The sequence below is a fragment of the Heterocephalus glaber genome, unplaced genomic scaffold (genome assembly GCF_053883595.1).
Source record: "Heterocephalus glaber isolate CG9 unplaced genomic scaffold, H.glaber_assembly_v1.0 deba00000122, whole genome shotgun sequence".
Lineage (NCBI taxonomy): Eukaryota > Metazoa > Chordata > Mammalia > Rodentia > Bathyergidae > Heterocephalus > Heterocephalus glaber.
In genome coordinates, this window is record NW_028258138.1 from 63,147,889 (window position 1) to 63,166,626 (window position 18,738).

An 18,738-nucleotide genomic window follows, 5' to 3' on the forward strand; every position below is an offset into this window, starting at 1 on the left:
GGCAGGAATGACCCTGAGGTGCTATCTAGGCTGGGCCAAATGGGGGGTTGTGGCAGGGGTCAGCAGGATGAGGCTGGTGGCATAGAGGGATGGCAGGAAGTGGGCCAGCAGGGCGCCACCCAGCCCCAGCACTGCCAAGCATGCCAGCTTGTCACTGGCTGACAGGCAGCCCACATGGGTGTCTCAAAGCGTGTGTGCCACATAGGACACCGGCCTGGAGGCGGAAGGAGGAGCTGAGCAGAAGACCATCTTCTGAGGACAGCGGGAGGTAGACGTCATGGGCTGCTTCCTTGGAAGTATTGCTGATGTACAGATGCAGGAAGAGGTGGTGACATACAACATTCTCACTTACCTTCTGTTGGCCCACACTGTTGGCTAACACTAGTCACATGACCCTGTGCTAACTGCAGAAGAGGCTGGGAGGTGAAGAGCTGATGGCCAATTTATGTCCTAAATTTGGCTTTAAGCTCCTAGAGACCAAATCCATCTTCTGGCACTAATAGTATTCTTGCCTACTGTCTTATATATGATCAATCACAGTAGTGCTTTTTTCTTCCCAATATTATTATAAAAATCAATCACAATAATATTTGTTCTTTCTAATCTCAATAATAAAATCAAATTACATCTAGAATAGATTTATACACAAAATTTGATTAAGAACTAAAGAAGAAACATTTTGAGGCTGGCTACAACATGGCTCATATTTAAGAACATCAAATTATTGTCATTTCCCTTTATTTGATATCAGAGTGATCTGAGTAGGTGTTCCAGATCTTGAACATAGTTCTAGAACTCTGCTGTCCATTATGGCCATTTAAAATTTAGTTCCAGGGCTGGGGATTTAGCTCAGTGGTTCCACCGCCTGCCTTGTAAGCACAAGGTCCCGAGTTCGATCTCTGGTACCAAAAAATAAATAAATAAATAAAATAAAATTTAGTTCCTTGGTTACATTTCAAGTATTTAATAGCCACAAATGGCTAATGGCTTCCTAGCATTTGAATAGTGCAATTATAGAACGTTTCCAACACTGCAGAAAATTCTGTTGAAGGAATTTGTGCAGTGAACAGTAGGAGACTGTTCTAGTAGACTGGGATGTAAATAAAAGAATGACAGTGATCACATAGAAAGTTACTGTTATGGATAATAGTCCACATAATGATTTTTTGCAAAATGAAGTAAACTCAGAAACATTTAAAAAATAATGCTAAAGCCAGTTCTAAGCAGTTGATTAGTGTGGCCCCAGAAACAGTTTCTGGGGACAGTGCTGGGTTAGTGAAAGAGGACTAAGAGGCCTGACTTGTAGCCTGAAAGTTCCCTTCTTAATTAGTTGGGAGACCTTCTGCAATCACTTAGACCCAGCCTGGAAACACATTAGGTGTTATTCTAAGCTATTATTGTCCCTCCAATTAAAAAATCTTTCCTTTTAATTAGGTCTGTGGGTAAAGTATGATTTTTAAGTAAAAATGAACTTTCTTTTTACTGTATATTTAAATATACATACAGCATGGTGTTTTGATAACCTTTAAGTCCTCCCAAGTCTATCTAAACTCACATATGCAGTCATCTGAGAATTAAATTCACTTATTTTTCCAGGATCTCTCTCCATGCCACTTTTCTGTGCAGAAGTTCTATCATTTTTCTTGAGAGTAGGAGCTGCCAACCCTTACACCCAGACACTTGGCAACTTCTCTGAGAGTCAAAGCTTTGCCCTGCCTCAGGCCATTGAGAAAGGGAAATCTTTGTCCACTACATTAGAAACATATAAACAATAATGCACCTTGGGGAATAAACATTTACTTTTTAAAAATCAGATCTCATTCTTCTCTTTAAAGAATGTTTCTAAGAAAGTCTCTCTTATGCTATCTGTTAGATCATACTCTCCTCTTCAGCTCACTTTGTTACTGGTCTCAAGACACTGGCAGTTTAGATTCCACAGGCTTCAACTTCTGAGGCAGCTGCAGTGGCCTGGGAGTCCAGGAAATGAGACGGTGGCCTTGTGTGGAGTTGTCTCACTCTTGATCCTTGTAGTCAGCCAGCCCTCTGGGGAGAAGGGAGCTGGACTCCTCCTGATGATCAGCTTTCAGTTGTTTGTAATTTTCTCAAAAAAATAAATATTCCAAGGCTACAATTTTTCATGCTTGGTCTCAACCTCAGAAGTGTGTTTTGTTGTTGTTGTTTTTGGAAGGCTCCAGAAACGGCTGTTGGGAGGCAATTATTTCAGTGGGGACTATGTATGTCAACAGTGAAACTTCACAGATATATTTTCTTTTCTTTTTCGTGTCCAAATTATCCTTGAAAATGGCAAGTACCTAGATCTCAGTGAGGAATTCATGGCAAGAATTCATTTTCCTTCCTGTCTGCTTTTAATTTTATTTTCTTGATTTCTCTCCTTTCTCTGAGAAAATTCATAAGAAAATAAGGTCAGGATTCAGACATATGTTCCATTGCCAAGAAAAATAACAGGCCTTACTGTTACCTTTATTGAACTTTGAAACTGTTCCTTGCTCATCTTACAGTGAGACAGAGTTACACTGCAGTTAGATTCTCTAGCTTGAGCCTTATTTCCTTTAAAACAAAAAAAGTTAAAATTCTCAGATACCTACATTTTTGGAATGGGCATATTTATAGACTAAATTAACTACGTAACTTCATCCAAGAAATAACTCAGTTTCTATAGGTGATAAAGAAGATATAGCGTACCCTCAGTGACCCCACACACACTCTCTCATTTTTTTAGCAGTTCTGTTTTCACATGAGTGAGGCCCCAGTGTCCTGCTTTGGGGTCATTAAAATAGTACCTGTTGTGGGGATTAATGAGTTCTTTCTCCGTCTTTGGATATCTGATTATTCTCACTCCCCTGCTACCATGCATTCTTTTCTCCCTGTTGCTTTTAAAGTAGGATGGTAGCTGGCAGCTTAGTGGAATCTGTTTCCATTTTGAACCTTATAAATTACTGAGGGTGTAGGACTAACAGGAATTGTTTGGCTTGCAGTCATTAAGCAGGAGGGGGTCTGGGCTGAATTTCCTCAGTAAAACCTTTGTTGGTTTTACAACCTCAACACCTCTGTAGCCACCCTGTGCTCCTGTAAGAAATAGCCCTCTGTACCTCTTTGTCTGCTTGTACTTTTCTTGCCCGTTATTCCTTCTTTTTTGGGGGGTGTGGGGGGGTTGGTACTGAGGATTGAACTCAGGACCTTGTGCTTGCAAGGCAGGAGCCGTGCCACTGAACTAAATCCCTGGCCCCCATTATTCCTTCTTATTCATTTTCTATCTCTCTTCCTCTCTCTACTTCCACTCACCCCTTCCCTCTGCCCTCCCCTTCCTTGGTGCAGGGAGGAAATGGTTCGTATCAATCTCTTTGTGGAACTGGGGAAATGGGCATGTCACAAGGAAGTTCGTTTTTAAAAACCCCATAACTGGGAGCTCATGTAGTCTGTATTAACACATTATCTCATTGGAGGAAAGTAGAGAATTAAAACAAGGATCTGGAAAATTGGGAGGACACCCAAAGTTTGCATTTTGCTATGAACTTCCCTATAGAAACCACTGTTCACCCTTATTCCAATTCTGTTAAACACCCACTATGTAGAGTCCTTATATTTAAAATGAGACACGTCTTCTTGGTGGCTGGAAGCACAGAGCTTTGGAAGCAGCCTAACCTGGGTTTCCACATAGGGCTACAATTAAGTGGCCCTGGGCAAGCGACTTAACCTCTGGAACTCAGTTTCTTCACCGAAAATGGGGGTAGTGGTCCCCACATTGCAGAACTGATGTGAAGATGAGTGGGGACACCTGATGTAAAGAGCTTAGAGAGTCCCTAGAGCCGCAGTGGGCACCAGCCTCTCCTGCTGCCACTGCCCTTCCCATCCAGACTTACATTCTTTGCAGCTTTTGTGAATTTCTTTTTTTTTTTTTTTTTTTGGTACCGGAGATCGAACTCCGGTCCTTGCGCCTGCACAGCAGGCGGCGAAACCACTGAGCTAAATCCCTGGCCCTGTGAATTTCACTTTGTTAGTAACTAGTAAAGTGGCCTTTTCCTTTACCGGATTGTCTGAAAAAGAGCAATCAATCTCTTGAAAATGCTTGTTGAGCAAAGCATATGTGGCCCCGTCACTCCTTCAACAGCCAGGCCAAAGCGAAAAGGCCTTGGAGAAGTGAACAGTCTAAGCAAATCGCAAGCACCTGAGTCACAGAGCAGGAGCTGCAAGCCCCACCCTGCAATCCCCTGTGTCAAATGTATTTGGTGTTGAAAGGCTCGGGACCCTGAATGCCACAGGCTGGGCAGCTCAGAGAGCTTAACTACTCCTTTTTTCAGTAGTGACTGTAAGTCTCCAAAAGAATCCCTTTTGTAAATTGGTCAGGGAAATTGGTCTTAAACAATTAACATTTTGAATGTATGTCACTTTCCTAGAAATACACTGTAAATATTGCCATATGCATATGTTCAATCATTGGCATGTTGCTTTAAATGTTATCAAGTTTTATTCTGATGCCTTCTATCTCATAAGGATGTTGATCCACCTTCCTTATTTGCTGATGTTCTGTAAATAGATCAGTGAAAAGTGCAGAAGCAAAGTCTTGGTTTTGGCTATGGCAGAAGAACGTGTGTGTGTACTCTGGCCTCTGTGGTTTTGATGAGTTTTTCAAGAACCATACCATGCAGCAGGAGGCCTGAAGGAATAATACCATGAAAAAGGAGGCCTGAATGTTCTAGGCAGGTGGTGGAGAGCTGAGATTTATCATCAGGAAGCTGGAGGTACAGTGTAGTTCTATTCCCAAGGGAACATTGTTCTGAGTAGAGATACAGTTGTCAAGAACACAGATTTTGTAGAAATGGAAAACTCCAGAATTCCAGCCCCAGGGCAGAGAGAAGTAGAAGCCATAAAGTCAGACTGAAAGGCTCTGAGAGGGTGAGGAGCGTTGGCTGATGATGTGTGCCTTCTGTCTGTGCTTGTGCTTGGGGCAGTGCAGGTTACAGGTAAGCTGCAGAGCAAGGGGGTGGGTTGATTTCAGGAGTAGAAGAGAATTTTTAGGATTAGAGAAGTAGAACTGAGGTAAGGAAGATCAAAGCAGATCTTTCACGAGTCACTAAGACTTTATGACTCATTAATGAGGAATATCTTCAAAAAGTGGGATTTAGTTTACATGCATAAGCACACATGGGACAGTGCTGTCCCACAATGGTCTACACTAGCACATGACTTGCCATATGGTGGCCATGGATATCAGGCCTCTGGCAAAGCCAAGGGAAGAATAATTTTGTGTGTTCCAGCATCTGCACTAGGCACTCACTGCCTATACCAAGTACATGGCTAAAGCCCTCAGTTTCTCCACATCCTGGACACCCTGTCCTTGTTGCTTTTGGACCTCTGGGCAGGGCTGTAGCATCCTTACCATAACACAATCCCCTTCTTGCTCAAGAGACACCTGATGGAGGAGCTTCTTCTAGATGAGAAATGGCATGAAGGTGTCCTTTGGTCTTCCAGTGTCCAGGTCTCAACTCCTAATGTTGCCAGCAAGTGGGGCGAGGGATGAAGCCATGGTCTTTGGCTATCATGGGGCATCCAGGCATCCTCACCATGGCTGTCTTATTTTTCTCTCTCACAACAGCGTTGCAGGAGACTGTGATATCTTTATGAGTGACCTCGGTGGCTTATGGCAGTTGGCTTAGGACCCTCTGTGAGACACCGTGCTTCGTGGGATGATGAAGAAGCTGAGAGAAAGAAGGCCTGAGGTCACACTCGCTTGGCTCCTCTTGGCCACAGCAGGCTGCCTTGCCAGCATGAGTGAGTGCTCCCTCCCTTCCTCCCTCCCTCTCTCCCTCCCTCCTCTGTGGCCCCTCCCAGAAGACCTCTACCCTAATGGCAGATGGAAGCAAGAAGTGGCTTGGAATAACTCTTTAGAAAGAACACTTCACTCCCACCATCCGGCAAGGTCATGCACAAGAATACAAAATGGAAAGTGATAGTGACAACATTGTATTGGTTTTATTTTAGTATTTTATTCATTTCAAAAATGTACCAGAGGAGTAGAGGGAGGAATAATATAACTGCCTTTTATTGTGTATTTATGAGATGAGATCATGGCATTTATGTACTTTGCAAGTCTCCTGCTTGCAAACATTATTAGCCTCATTTTACAGCTAAGTAACATACGCAAAAAGGCTAGAGTCAAATGACTCAGAAGTAGTCGCTTTGGGAATCGGTCCCAATCCTGCCCAACTCCAGAGCCTCAGTGCTTGCCTTTACAACACATCACAACCCCAAATCTATACTCTGGAAACAGAGAAAGGTTAGGGAGTGGGTGAGGGCAGTTGGACTGCTCAGAGAAAGATCACCTCCTCTGAGTTCTCAATTCTGAGAAGCTGCCTGGGTGCTGTGCTTCTAAAAAGGCAAGGTTGTCGGGTTGGGGGGCATCAATTCATTGCTGTGCCCCTGTTCTTTCTCCAGATGACGTCCCTCAGGTCACCGTGCAGCCTGCATCTATAGTCCAGAAGCTCGGAGGAACTGTGATCCTGGGCTGTGTGGTCGAACCTCCGAGGGTGAACGTAACCTGGCGCCTGAACGGGAAGGAGTTGAATGGCTCAGATGATGCTCTGGGCATCTTCCTCACCCAAGGGACCCTCGTCATCACTGCCCTCAACAACCACACTGTGGGACGGTACCAATGTGTGGCCCGGATGCTTGCAGGGGCTGTGGCCAGCGTGCCAGCCACAGTGACACTAGCCAGTGAGTTTGCCACTCTGCTTGGTGTGGTCCCGGCTCCTCTCTCCTGCTCTCTCTTTCTACCCCATCATTAGTCATACCACAAAAGGGGCCTTGATAGTTGAGATTTCAAATCAGAAGACCGTAGCTGCCCAACAGTCTCAAGATGGTGGGGGCACCATCATGTCCTTGGGAGTGATGTCTAGAGTGAGCCTCTCCAGGGGCAGACTGTCCTGGGGACCCCAGAGCTGGACTACATCCTGCCTCCTCATTTTGTCGCCCTGTTTTCGGTGCAGTGTACCAGTTGCTCTCTCATCCCCCTCGAATCCCCCTCACCCATCCTTGGGGATCACAGTCAGAGTATTTACCAGTACTTGGTAACTCAGTCTGCCCATTCCTGACTTGGGCCTGACTCTTTGTGAGGGGCAGGCATAGTCCAATGCCTGGAATATAAATCATAGGACCCAATGGGAAGGAAAGTGTGTGACAAAGGGATGAAGACAGGCGAAACAAGGAAGGGATTAGGTGACAGTTTGATCCAAGACTTAACACTTTTTTTTTGAGTTTTACTTTTATTGTGTACTCAGTACATGGTAGTTTTTTGGGGGCGTTTTGTGTGTGTGTGTGCTTTTTTTGGTACTGGTGATCGAACTCAGTACCTTGCACTTGCGAGGCAGACGATGGAACCACTGAGCTAAATCCCCGGCCCAGTGGTAGTTTTTTTAAAAAACAATTGTCTGTAGACTTCTTGTGATATAAGATTCTATTTTTTCTGATTCTTACATTATAAAGAACATAGGTCCTCAGGCTAATGTATTATAAGCAAGGGCCAAATGGCTTCAGAGATCCCTCTCAACTGGCTCATTCTAGCTGATTCTATTTCCATGCACTTCCTTCTAGATTATCCTCATGACTGTTCTTATGTCTTTTTTGCTTATGAAAGTAAGACATATTTTTCATAAAATTACCTAAGTATGTATGAGGACCCAACAAAGTAAATCGGACTTAATTTACAAGTGATTTGACATAGTCTCAGTTTCAAGGGACCTTATCCAGGACAGGTATTGTAGGTCCCATACTACCCCACTGGTCCCCTTTATATGAAGCCAGGGGAAAGTGGACAGTCTGGCACACTGCCTTCATATGTGACCACCCCTGGGAAGTACATTGCACAGGACATTCCATTATTTGACTTTCTGCATATTGTACATAGAAACATGAGACTTGATGGATGAAACGGTACTGAAGGCTGCAGAATAGTCCTGATATTCGTATATGCTGTGCCTAGAGCCAGGAAATAAAAAGAATTGCTTCAACTTGCCCCTTTCCGGAGCCTGAAAAATGGGAAATAGGGAAACTTACTAAAACTTTAATGGCATTTGGATTTAAACTTTGAGAAGATTTTCAGGGCTTGTTCTTTCATGACTTAGAAGTATCCTTTTGTCACTGATAGCCCTGCTTTGGGCTTCCATGTCACCATCCGCATCATCCTTGTGGATCACGTGCTTCCAGGAAGTTGGTTGTCCTGTGCCATCTTGTGTCATGGGTCATATTTCAGGGAATGAACTTCTGAAATGCACCTGGGGCACATGGAGTGTGGTTCTGGGAGGACCATAGTGAAGGATGGGAGAGTAAAAAAGCTTGCCCTCCTTGCCCAATGGTCCCCAGAACCTTGAAGAGTCCTCACTCCGTGGGAGAGTGGGACAGAGGTATACTCTTATTCTTTTGAGAAATAGGCAGCCCTGCCCTTTTCAGGGATTGGGGCCGGGCTAGCCCTAAGCTGCATCTGGGAGTCCCCCACACACGGGGGGGCCACTTTACTTTTTGACAGAGGAGCACAACTGAGTCTGAATGGAGGGTCTCTGGGCAGCATGAGGGTGCCCAGCAGCTAGCTAGCATTGCCCAGCTGCTAGGTTAGTATGTGTTTGTTTCAAGGGGGCAGAGGCATAGGTGGAGGGAGAGAGGGGTCATCTCATTACACAAGGAAGGTCTGGGGTCAGAGCTATACTTCCTACTGTCATACACTTCCTAAGTCTGCTTTATATTTTTATATTATAATTGCATCATAGAAATTTTAGAACATATATATATATTTTTTTTCCCGGTACCAGGGATGCAACTCAGGACCTTGCCCTTGCCAGGCAGGTGCAACACCACTGAGCCAAATCCCTAGCCCTAGAATATACTTTATTTTATTTATTTATTTATTTATTTTTGTACCGGGGATCGAACTCGGGTCCTTGTGCTTGTGCAGCAGGTGCCAAAACCACTGAGCTAAATCCCCCGGCCCTTAGAATATACTTTAAAATGTCTCCCTTCAGTCTGCCATCTTCATACAACCAACATTATCATTTTGGTGTACACTCTTCCAGTCTTTATTCATACCCTTCTTTTTCTGCCATTGTAATGGTACTACTGTATATAGTTTTTATTCTTATCTTTCCCCATTGACATTGTATTATAGGTATTTGCCTTTTGATAATTTATTCCTTTTTAAATAAGAATAAAATGAAGACAGTAAAGTACAAGAAGTGTATGATCCTAAGTGAAGAAACCAATGCATTTGTTCATATGTGTTCCACCAGCACATCCCATCATGCCCCTTCTGAGTTAACCTGTTCTCCCACCCCAAGCAGAACATGATCACAATTACTAATGGCCCTAGGACATCCCTCAAGTGGCTCTCTTATAATGTACTGAACTTATTGCTGAGCAATTAGTTCACTTTCAGTAGTACATTATTACAAGTAAAATGTGCCTTGCAGCAATATTTCTGCCTTTAAAGGGTATCTAGAAGGGAGATTTCACCTGCAAATGGTCAGCACATGTCTGTGGAAGCTCAGAAATTCCATAACCATTCATTTGGCTTAGGAGCCAGTCTGAACTTTTTATTGTTTTTGAGGAAGGCAGAGTTGGAGAGGGAAAGATTTGTTTTGGAGCTCTCCTTTTGCTTCAAGGTGTATCTGTGTGGAAAGACAATTTATAGCCTTTATTAAAAAAAAAAATCCTGGCTACTGCTTTCTCTGGTGCTTTCAGGGATGTGTGGTTGGCAGAGAGGACAAAGGGAAGGATTTGGTTGCAGCCCAAGAAGGCACAGTGAGAGGAGAAAGGGCACGTACAGCAGTGGAGCTAGTCTTGTTTGAAAGCCAAGAACTATTGGCTTGTCGATTCAATGTGAACCAGAAGTGAAATGTTTGGGTCTGACCAGAAGGAAGGAGAAGTGCTGGAAATGGAGGGAGCAGGCTGGGGAGGGGACTGTATCACACAGAAGAGGGATTTGGTGGAGTGGAACTACAGCATCCCGAGTTTGGAGGAGGCAGCAGCGGGGTGGTGGGAAGACAGGTGGGGACAGAAAAAGAGATGCTGTCTTTGGGTTAATGCCACTGGGGTATTTGGCCTGGACTCAGCAGTTAGATTAAGTTTCTAAAAGCACATTCCTGAGCAGAATAGAGGCTGTGTTTTGCTGTTTGGCTGGTGTACAGGAGGCTGCTCAGTAGATGGGATTAAGAAGGCATGGTCTACATTTGGAGGGAAGGCTAGGCAGAGGCATGCTGGGACGCACACATACTCACCCACACACTCTCAGCATTTAAGATCTCCTCTTCCTCTTGCCTCTTCTGCATGCCTTCATATGTCCTTCCCCACACAAAGTAATCACTCTTTAGCCTATTTGGCAATGTGCTGCTTCCTGACCTACCTCCTGGAGACCACTCTGAATTTTAGACAGTGGGGCTAAGGACCTGGCTTGGATTCAGGGGTTGAGGGGGTGGGGTTCTAGAGAACCTTCCTGGCCCAAACCTGTGTTACTCTAATGTTGGGGGCTGAAAGTCCACTTAGATGTCACCCTCTCCTGGTGATAACAATTTCTGTTTTTTGAGAAAATGGAGCCAGAAATCGAGAGCTGCTTGAATCTCACCTATGCATCCTCCCCACTTCTAGTATGGCTGGGTACATAGCAGCACCTTTATTCTTTGTAGATGTCTCCATTTCACTCTCCCATGGATAATGTTTTCTTTCCTATCAACACAAACTTTATTTTTGGTAAGTTTTTCTTGCTCCTAAGGCCTCATTTCAGATCACCTTGTCTAATTCTTGCTTTTTGAAATACTTATGACTTTGATCTCTTTCCTTTCACTTTATTATCTTTTCACAAGCTTTACACCAGCCAGCCAGCCACTCTATGTGTCTTAGATACTTCCACTGTGCTCCTGAATCAACAGCAGACACTACCAGGGGGACCCCAATTCTGCCATTGAGATTCTTAGCACAGCATAACAAGTCCTCACCAGGGTTCATCAGAACTGGCATATAATGTGAAGGCTGTTCTCTATCCCTACTTCTAATACCTACCATTCAAATAAACTCCATCGTAATCCTTTACTTTTACCTTTTTCTAGTTTTTTATTAGTTCTCTCAGTTCTTCCATCATCCCTAGGCCCAGTTTTACTTGGAAATAAAATAAGTGCTGAGTAGTTACCTACCCATAATTCTAAATCTGAGAATTTTAGTCTTCAAGTTTATGTGAAGTCTTAAGTCCATGCTGAAATAACTGTGATGAGATCTGTAGCCCTCCATCAGGCCTTGGAGCATGTACCACCTGACTCACCCTTTGTTTGGCTTCAGAGATCATCAGGTAGAGGCTGACCTAAAAGAAAGGGTTCCTCTTAGGGAGACATTTCCTTGACTCTGTGACCTTGAGAAAAGGTCAGAAGGGGACAAGGAACCCTTTGTTACCGTAACTTAATTTAACCCATCAATAAAATGAAGAGCCAAGTGGATATAATGTAAAAAACAAGAAACTGAAATTTCATATCCTGGGTTCAAGTCCTTGCTCTATCATTTATGCGTTGCATGATTCTGGGTAAGTCACTTAATCTCTCAGATTACCATAACTGTGAAATGAGTACAATAATTTACACCACAAGGCTCATGAGGATCAACTGAAAGAATATATGATAGCAGTGTTCTGAAGCATGTTAGAAATTCCAGAATTTATTTGTTGGCTCATTTGGTCAGCAAGTGTTTGAGTAGTACCTCCTTGCAGAAGGCCCTGGGGCCTGTGTCTAGCCCTGTGCTGCTATCTCCATTCTGCGACCAGTTTCTAGGAAGCCATGAATCCAGAGTGTTGTAGAGTTTCTGGTCATAGCCAGAGCTGAGAGAGGACTGGCCTGATAGAGAGAGACAACTAACCCACTTCCTGTGAACCTTCTGGTTCCTTGTATACATGACTTCTCCAACCGAGATTTCCACTTCCAGCTGTCCAAAGAGCAGCCATAGTGTCGCTGTACATTTTGGGGTAGCCTGAGAGCTGCTCATTTATGCTTTTGTGTTTTCCACTGACAGACCGGGGGGACCTACTCTCAGCATGGACAATTCTACAGTCAAGCCATGTCCTCTCTTCCTCAGCTCCCTTCATCTGACAACAACATCTACACTTTGTGTTTTGTTGGTACTGGGGATCCAACTCGGGAGCTTGCGCTTGTGAGGCAGGTGGTGGAACCACTGAGCCAAATCCCCAGCCCTACACTTTGTTTCTGACCAAACAACTGTTCGCCATTGTTAGCAAAGTTGACACTTAACGTTAACCATCATAATTCCCCCCTATCCACCTCAAATACATCATCTACCTGTGAGAGTGCAGGAACATGTTTTTTTGGAAGTAATGTGAAGAAATTAGATTCCTCTTCAGTCCAGCTCCCAGAATCATAAATCATCCCATTAGACCAAGATGTTTCTGCACTGCCAGTGTGGTAACTCTGGAGTATGATGATCTTTATGGAGCCATGAACTCCACTCAGCCCCCTGAATGTTTTAGATTTCAGCCTTGGGTGGAGCTGCACCATTGGGAGATACAGGCTCATGACACCCTGTTGCTCTGGCCCTTCCCAGAGGTTGCAGGAACAACTGCATAAAACCCTTTTGGCACATGTATATTGCTAGGAATTGCTTTGGACACAGTCATCTCAGGCAATTCTGTCATTTTTCTGGCATAATAATATTATAATTTGTGTGTGTGTGTTTTGATTTTGACTTTAAATTTTAGCTTATGATAGTATATATTCTATTAGCCAACTTCAAATCCTTTGTGAATAGAGGTGAAAAGGATGAGAGAAGAAATAAAAAGCCCAAAGAAAATCAATCAATCCAAAAGTTTGTCTTTCGTTTCCAGCAACCACTATAGTGTTTTTTCCCAGAATGTATTTTCTTACCACTATTCATAATTCAGCCTCTTTAGTTTCTTTTTCAGTAACTCACCACTTCACAATGTATTCTGTCCTTAAAGATGTCTATTAAATAAGATAAAACCAAAGTTCATTGAGTCCCACTTAAAAAATTACAAACTATCCATCCCCCAGTGCTGATGTTTCCATATGGATATTTTGGAAGTTAATGTCCTAAGAATTGGGAAGTATTTTGAGTTTCCAGTAGAGCACAGTAAGACTTGATCCTGGCCACTGGAGACCTCTCAGGCTAATGGAGAAGGTGGACTTCAGCAAGTCAGTCCCATGAGTCGCCTGACAGTGATGTGACCAGATTTTTTTGTATGTGTGACCAGATTTTAAGGGGAGCTAAAAGGCTGGCAATGACTCATCTCAGTTTGGAGGGACTGAGGAAGCCTCAGGATTTGAATCTTGAAGAATATGTCTGCTCCCTTTATCTTTAATTCCTTGAGTCCTCACAATCCTTTCTCAGACCTCTAGCAACTAAAGTCAGCTTTCTGTAGTATTGTATATGCAGATCAGACCCAGGAGAGTTTCTGAGATGGCACAGATATTGCATAGTGAGTTTCATTTCCATAGTGAGATATTTCTGTGGTGGGCTCCAAAATTCTTAATCTTGCTACCAGGTACTGTCCATCTCATTCTCCACTTTCCCTCTTTTTTGCTTGCTGTTTCTCATCTATTTTCCCTTGGGGAATGGATATGTTCTAATTAAGCAAGGAAACTGAAGAACATTTTCTCCAGCACCCTTGTCTTCCTCCTAGTCTGACTCTGTGTGCCAGTTACTTCTGAACAAAACAATGAGCCACTTGCTCCGAATTGGAAAAACATTCATGTGTTGGCCTGGGTATCCCAGGGAATCCCATGCAACCCCTTTGCTTTGGGATCAAGGATGAGAGTGGGAAGAAGGGTTAGGGGAAGAAAGAAAATGCAGGTGGCTTCCTAAGTTGCCCCAGGAGGACAAAAGAGTCTGCGGCTGAAAGCTGGGACAATTGTGAGTTTGCCTTTGCTGGGAGGGACAGAGACAGCTCTATGAGAAGATGGAGAGCTGGGAAAGGAGAACTTGCTTGGCTTGAAATTTAGCTGTTTTTAAGTTATATGCATTTACTTGGCCAATTGGGTAAGAAAATTATTGAAAGACAACCCACAACCTAAAGTTGCTAAGCAACTTGAATATTTTAATAGGAAACAAATAAGGAATACCTTATAGATTGAGGTCAAAGTCATATAACCCTTTTCTGCTTTCTCCTGGATAAATTCATACCTCACAAGAATTCTCCTGATACTCTGGTGAAATCTTCAAATGATACCAGCAACACTAATTCTGTCAGGCCAGACAGACCCATGGTATATGCTTTGCTTGGGGCATCTTAGCAGCAAATGTCAGCTCCAAACAGCCAGAGGTCTAATTCTATATTTAGCTGTGGTCACTGCTTGCCAAACTGACCTGAAGTCTGTAATGCATCCTCTACTGAGGACAACCTTAAGGACTCTTAATTCACAACCACCCCCACCCCCTGTCCATTTTGTGCATCATAGCCATGTGCTTAAATAAAATCCTAGGTCTGTTTCCTAAGCTGAGAGAATAAGGTTTGAAATTACTGAACCCATTGATGGAACATACTGCAGTGTGGTTCCTTTAAAAGGAAAAGAGAAGCCTAAGAGAGTAGATGAGTCTCTTGGCTCCCCCTTTTTTGTGTGTATGGATGTATTTAGCAATTTCTACTTTGATCTTGTTTTTAGACTTTCAGATATTTTTGGTACTTGGTAATATTCCTGAGATTTATACAACAGCAAGCCTGTTTTGCAAATTGACAAAGTCTGTATCTAAATTAATGGAACTGTTATTATTTATCTTTGTGTTTATAGGGCTTCACATAGGCCCTGGAACAACTGTCTAGAAAGAGGAAGGCTTTCAGATAAAATATGCTTGAAATCTAGATGATCAAAAAGGCATGAGACACCGAACAAAGATTCCAAGATTTCTTCACCAAATTCTAATCTATTTTAAAATCTTCAGGAGGTAAATAAGAAAAGGTAGTGGGAACTCAGGATATAAACAAGTTGAAAATAAAAATAAACTCAAGAAGCGTTTAGAAAAATTGATGGGTATCAGAAACGTAAACAATATTTAAAATAAACTGACATATTCAGAGAAACTTTGGAAACCTTGCAGGGAGATGTCTGTAACTATGGCTCCATGTCCCACCAGGCATCTCACAGGACAGTGTCGGAGATCATGGTGGGATAGGATCAGCAGTCATTGCTGCTGATGAAATACACAGTTCCCAGATGTGTGGGGAAAAAAGTGGAAACCATGGAGGCCTATAGAGGCCTCTCCCCGTGGAATCTGTTTATAAGAGTCACGTTGCAAGTTTCCAATCCCCCTCTGGCTTCTTGGCCTCCATTTTCTCCTTTCTCCCTTCCTATGCAGGCCTGCTAAAGACCGTGCTAGATCCAGCTTTGGCTCTGATAAGTCTGGACCACCATGATTCACATTAATTTTCCCATTGCTAAGTTTATAGTTTATATTTAGATGATCAAAGAAATATGTGTGATGTGGGCTGCTGGCAAGCAAATCTTTTTTTTTTCCTTCTCTTTTTCTTCAGTGTATTTTTTTCAAACCATTTATTCCTTCATCTTGTCCAAAAGAAACTCCTCAACTCTCCAAACCAGCCTGCCTCCTAGCAGCATTGAAGTCAAATAAATGAGATGGTCTCCCAGACATCTTCTCTGCTCATCTGGTTGCCAGACTCAGTGGAGACATGGCTCCCATCTTTGACTTGTCTTTGAGGATTAATCACATTTCTCATTCTCTGTGTCTTTTTAAAAATATTTTTAATTGGTTCAAGCCAAGAAATTCCTGAAGCCTTAGGCCAATTTATTGCAAATCATTTAATGACATTGCAAAATAGGTTTTAAAAATTCTCTCCTTCCTCCCACCCTCCTCCCTTTATGCCCTCTCTCCTTTCCTGCTCACCCCAAGTTTTCTGCCTCCTATCTTTACTTTGACTTTCTGCCTTCAGCACCTCTTCCTGCCAGTCTCTTTTATCTCTTCTCCATCCTCAGCTTTCTACTACCATTCAAATCTTGGTGCATGCACCACCTCAACTAAAATAAAAAGACAAGATTTGACGACTAATTTGGCATCTGTATAGATTTTTATTTTCCTCCCCATGGGAACTGTTTTTATTTAAATAAAAGAAAGCATTCCTCACTTTCATCAGAAACTGTGCTTGAGGAATTTCATGTCATATTTCCATGGCTGTCAGAAAAGGGCTTTGTTTGGAGCCAAAATTATTTGTGCAGTTGGACTGTTAAAAAAAAAAAAAGAATCCCCAAAAGAGCAAACATCCACTGTACTGGGCTGCAAAGTAAGGAGCAGTACTCATTCTGCCAGCTTCCTCCCTAAATTCCTTGCAGATCCCAGTGGCCTGGTGTAGGTTGGAATGCTGGCAGAGGAGGTGAGGACTGTGTTGGAAGACACTGCTCTTGTGAATGATTGTAGCCTACCATGTGTTGTCCTTACCTGCCTTGTCAATTAGACAAAGAGCTCCCTGTAGTTGGGAGCTTTTTTCCCTTTCTATTTTCTGCAGTGCATGTTACAATAGACAGTTCTGCCCAGCTGGCTGAAGGAAGGCATCCATGATGCCTGAAGGGATAGTACTGCACCAAAAGCCAACTCCAAAATACACTGTTTGGCTCAGCTTTGTGAGCTACAGTTGGGTTTGCCTTTAGTGGCCTGAGTACCTTTTTACCCACAGATAGAAAGGTTTAGTCATGTATCCAAATGCATGGCTTCCAAGAAGTATCCTCAGGCCATGGTCACCCCAGGCCTTCTTACCTCCCAAGCTCCATCAGCTCCATCTCCACACTGCTTCTCCACTCTTGCCTCCCATCCTCAGCAGATGACTTTTGTGGGTTCCGCTTGTTGAACACTTTATTGTGAGTACTAGCTGTGGGGTCATCTTCAGATGACTTGAGGTTGAGAGCAGTGTGTGAATCTTTGCCCAGCAATGAAACAGTGCAGAGCTTAGGAGAGCTGCCACATTGCTAGAAGCCATTCAGTGTGGCAGTGCCAAGGAACCTCCAACTTTTCATGTTCCACACTCAAATCCATCTGCAGAGCCATGAGCTGAGAACTCAGCCAGAAAAAGCTCTCAGTTTTATCTCCTCTACACAAGGGCCATCTCTCCAAAAGAGACTGAGAGACAGGGAAGGACCACAGGGAGCATGTCCCTGAGTAGTGCTTCATTAGGCAGAATCTTTCTGAGCTTTATAATATCAGCCATACATGCAATCTGCCATAGGGACAAGTTGAGGCTTGGAGGCCATGGGAGTCAGGGAACAGAATTATCATTCAGGCCAGAAACTTGCTGATGGCCCCGAGGCTGCTGAGCCATCCAGGCAGCTATGCCAAGTGAGCCCCATGTGGTGCTCACAATCTGGTGGATCCCATCCAAACCTCAGCAGATGAGTGCAGGCTTGTCCTGTGATCCCTGAGAACATGGAAGGAGAGCCAGGCAAGACTATATGTGAGAAATGCCTTCGTGGCATTCACTAACATTCTCTTAAACATTCAGCCCAGCTCATGGAGATGGGACGTTGATGCCTCCCACAGCATGCAGCCAAAAGTGCCATCTTACTTGACCTCATATTGCAACAGCTTTGATTTGCAGCTGATAGGTGGACTGGGGGAAAAGATTGAATGAGAAAACCCCTTGAAAGTGATTGTTAGATGTATAGATCATACCAGGGACATTGAGCAGAGACCCAACACACCTTGGATGTGTAAGGTCCCTGAAAATTGGGAAATAAGCTTACAGTTAAGATTTAGCAGTTCATTTTGAGAATGTGTGAATACACACCAAATATTGCAATTTAATTCATAGCTCTTAATAAAGGAAAAATGAAAACTAGTAAGTGGTAAGAAAGAAGTTCAAGGGTATTCAAGATAAAATTTGTCCATATGTGGCTTCATATAGAATCCTGGTGAGGACAGCCACCCCATGTGCCTCTAAAAGTCTTTGGCTTTCTTTTTCCCCAAGAAGAAAATATGTGTCTGATGTACCCTTTAAATGTGACAGGAAGCACAATGCACATAGTGCTAGTCTTTAAACAAACCCCTGTAACCAGCACATCTAGGAGTACTACAGAAGTGGTATGTCGGGATATACATCTTCACTTTGGAATTTGAGCCCTTAGAAGGAACCAGGAAGGACTCTGTATGGAGACTAAAATGCCATGGTATTTTCTCAAAAAGCACAAAGTTGAATGAGAAGTGAAGTCAGAAACTCAGAGATGGTCCCAACGACCAGGGCTTCTGATGTGGGGGGAGCTGTGAAGCAACAAGAGTCAGCCTACTGGCATCTGACTAAAGTGGACACGTTTATGAAGTAGCTGGAAGAATGCACAGAGAGAGGATGCAAAAGAGGAGTGTGAGGGAAGTAAGAAGATTAAAGCTGCAAAAACATTCCTCTAATGGATTTCTCAAACACAGCAGCCAACAGGCAGGGACAGGTGTCCTGTCAAGCCGTTTCCCCTGAAACCCGATCCAGTCTTCTGGGGCAGAGCCTGCTGACCCCATTTGTAATCGAAGGGCCTGCTCCTTATTCCCAGTGAGGCACTGTGAGCAGCCCAGGGACTCAGCCAGGAAACCGCCTTTGCAGAGCCAGGGCCTGGGAACAGGCTGCTTTCCTTCATTTGCAGCCAACTGGATCTCCTCTTTGCATCTGCCCCTCTGATGGCTGATTAGGCTGTTATTGATCAACAAGTCTCCACCCCTCTGGCCTCCTTCCTGACAAGAAAA

The 18,738-nt window shown here is 43.5% G+C and overlaps 1 protein-coding gene across 8 annotated transcripts in view; it reads left to right on the forward strand.

Moving 5' to 3' along the window:
• Boc (BOC cell adhesion associated, oncogene regulated) overlaps positions 1-18,738 on the forward strand; it is a 73,316-nt gene that overhangs the window by 34,060 nt on the left and 20,518 nt on the right. For all 8 annotated transcript variants that reach the window (XM_021263666.2, XM_004835709.3, XM_021263676.2 and 5 more), the window contains 2 exons: positions 5,615-5,790; positions 6,454-6,732. In XM_021263666.2, the coding sequence (XP_021119325.1) occupies positions 5,706-5,790; positions 6,454-6,732 (364 nt within the window). In that variant the 5' untranslated portion in view covers positions 5,615-5,705. The remainder of the gene's footprint in view (positions 1-5,614; positions 5,791-6,453; positions 6,733-18,738) is intronic.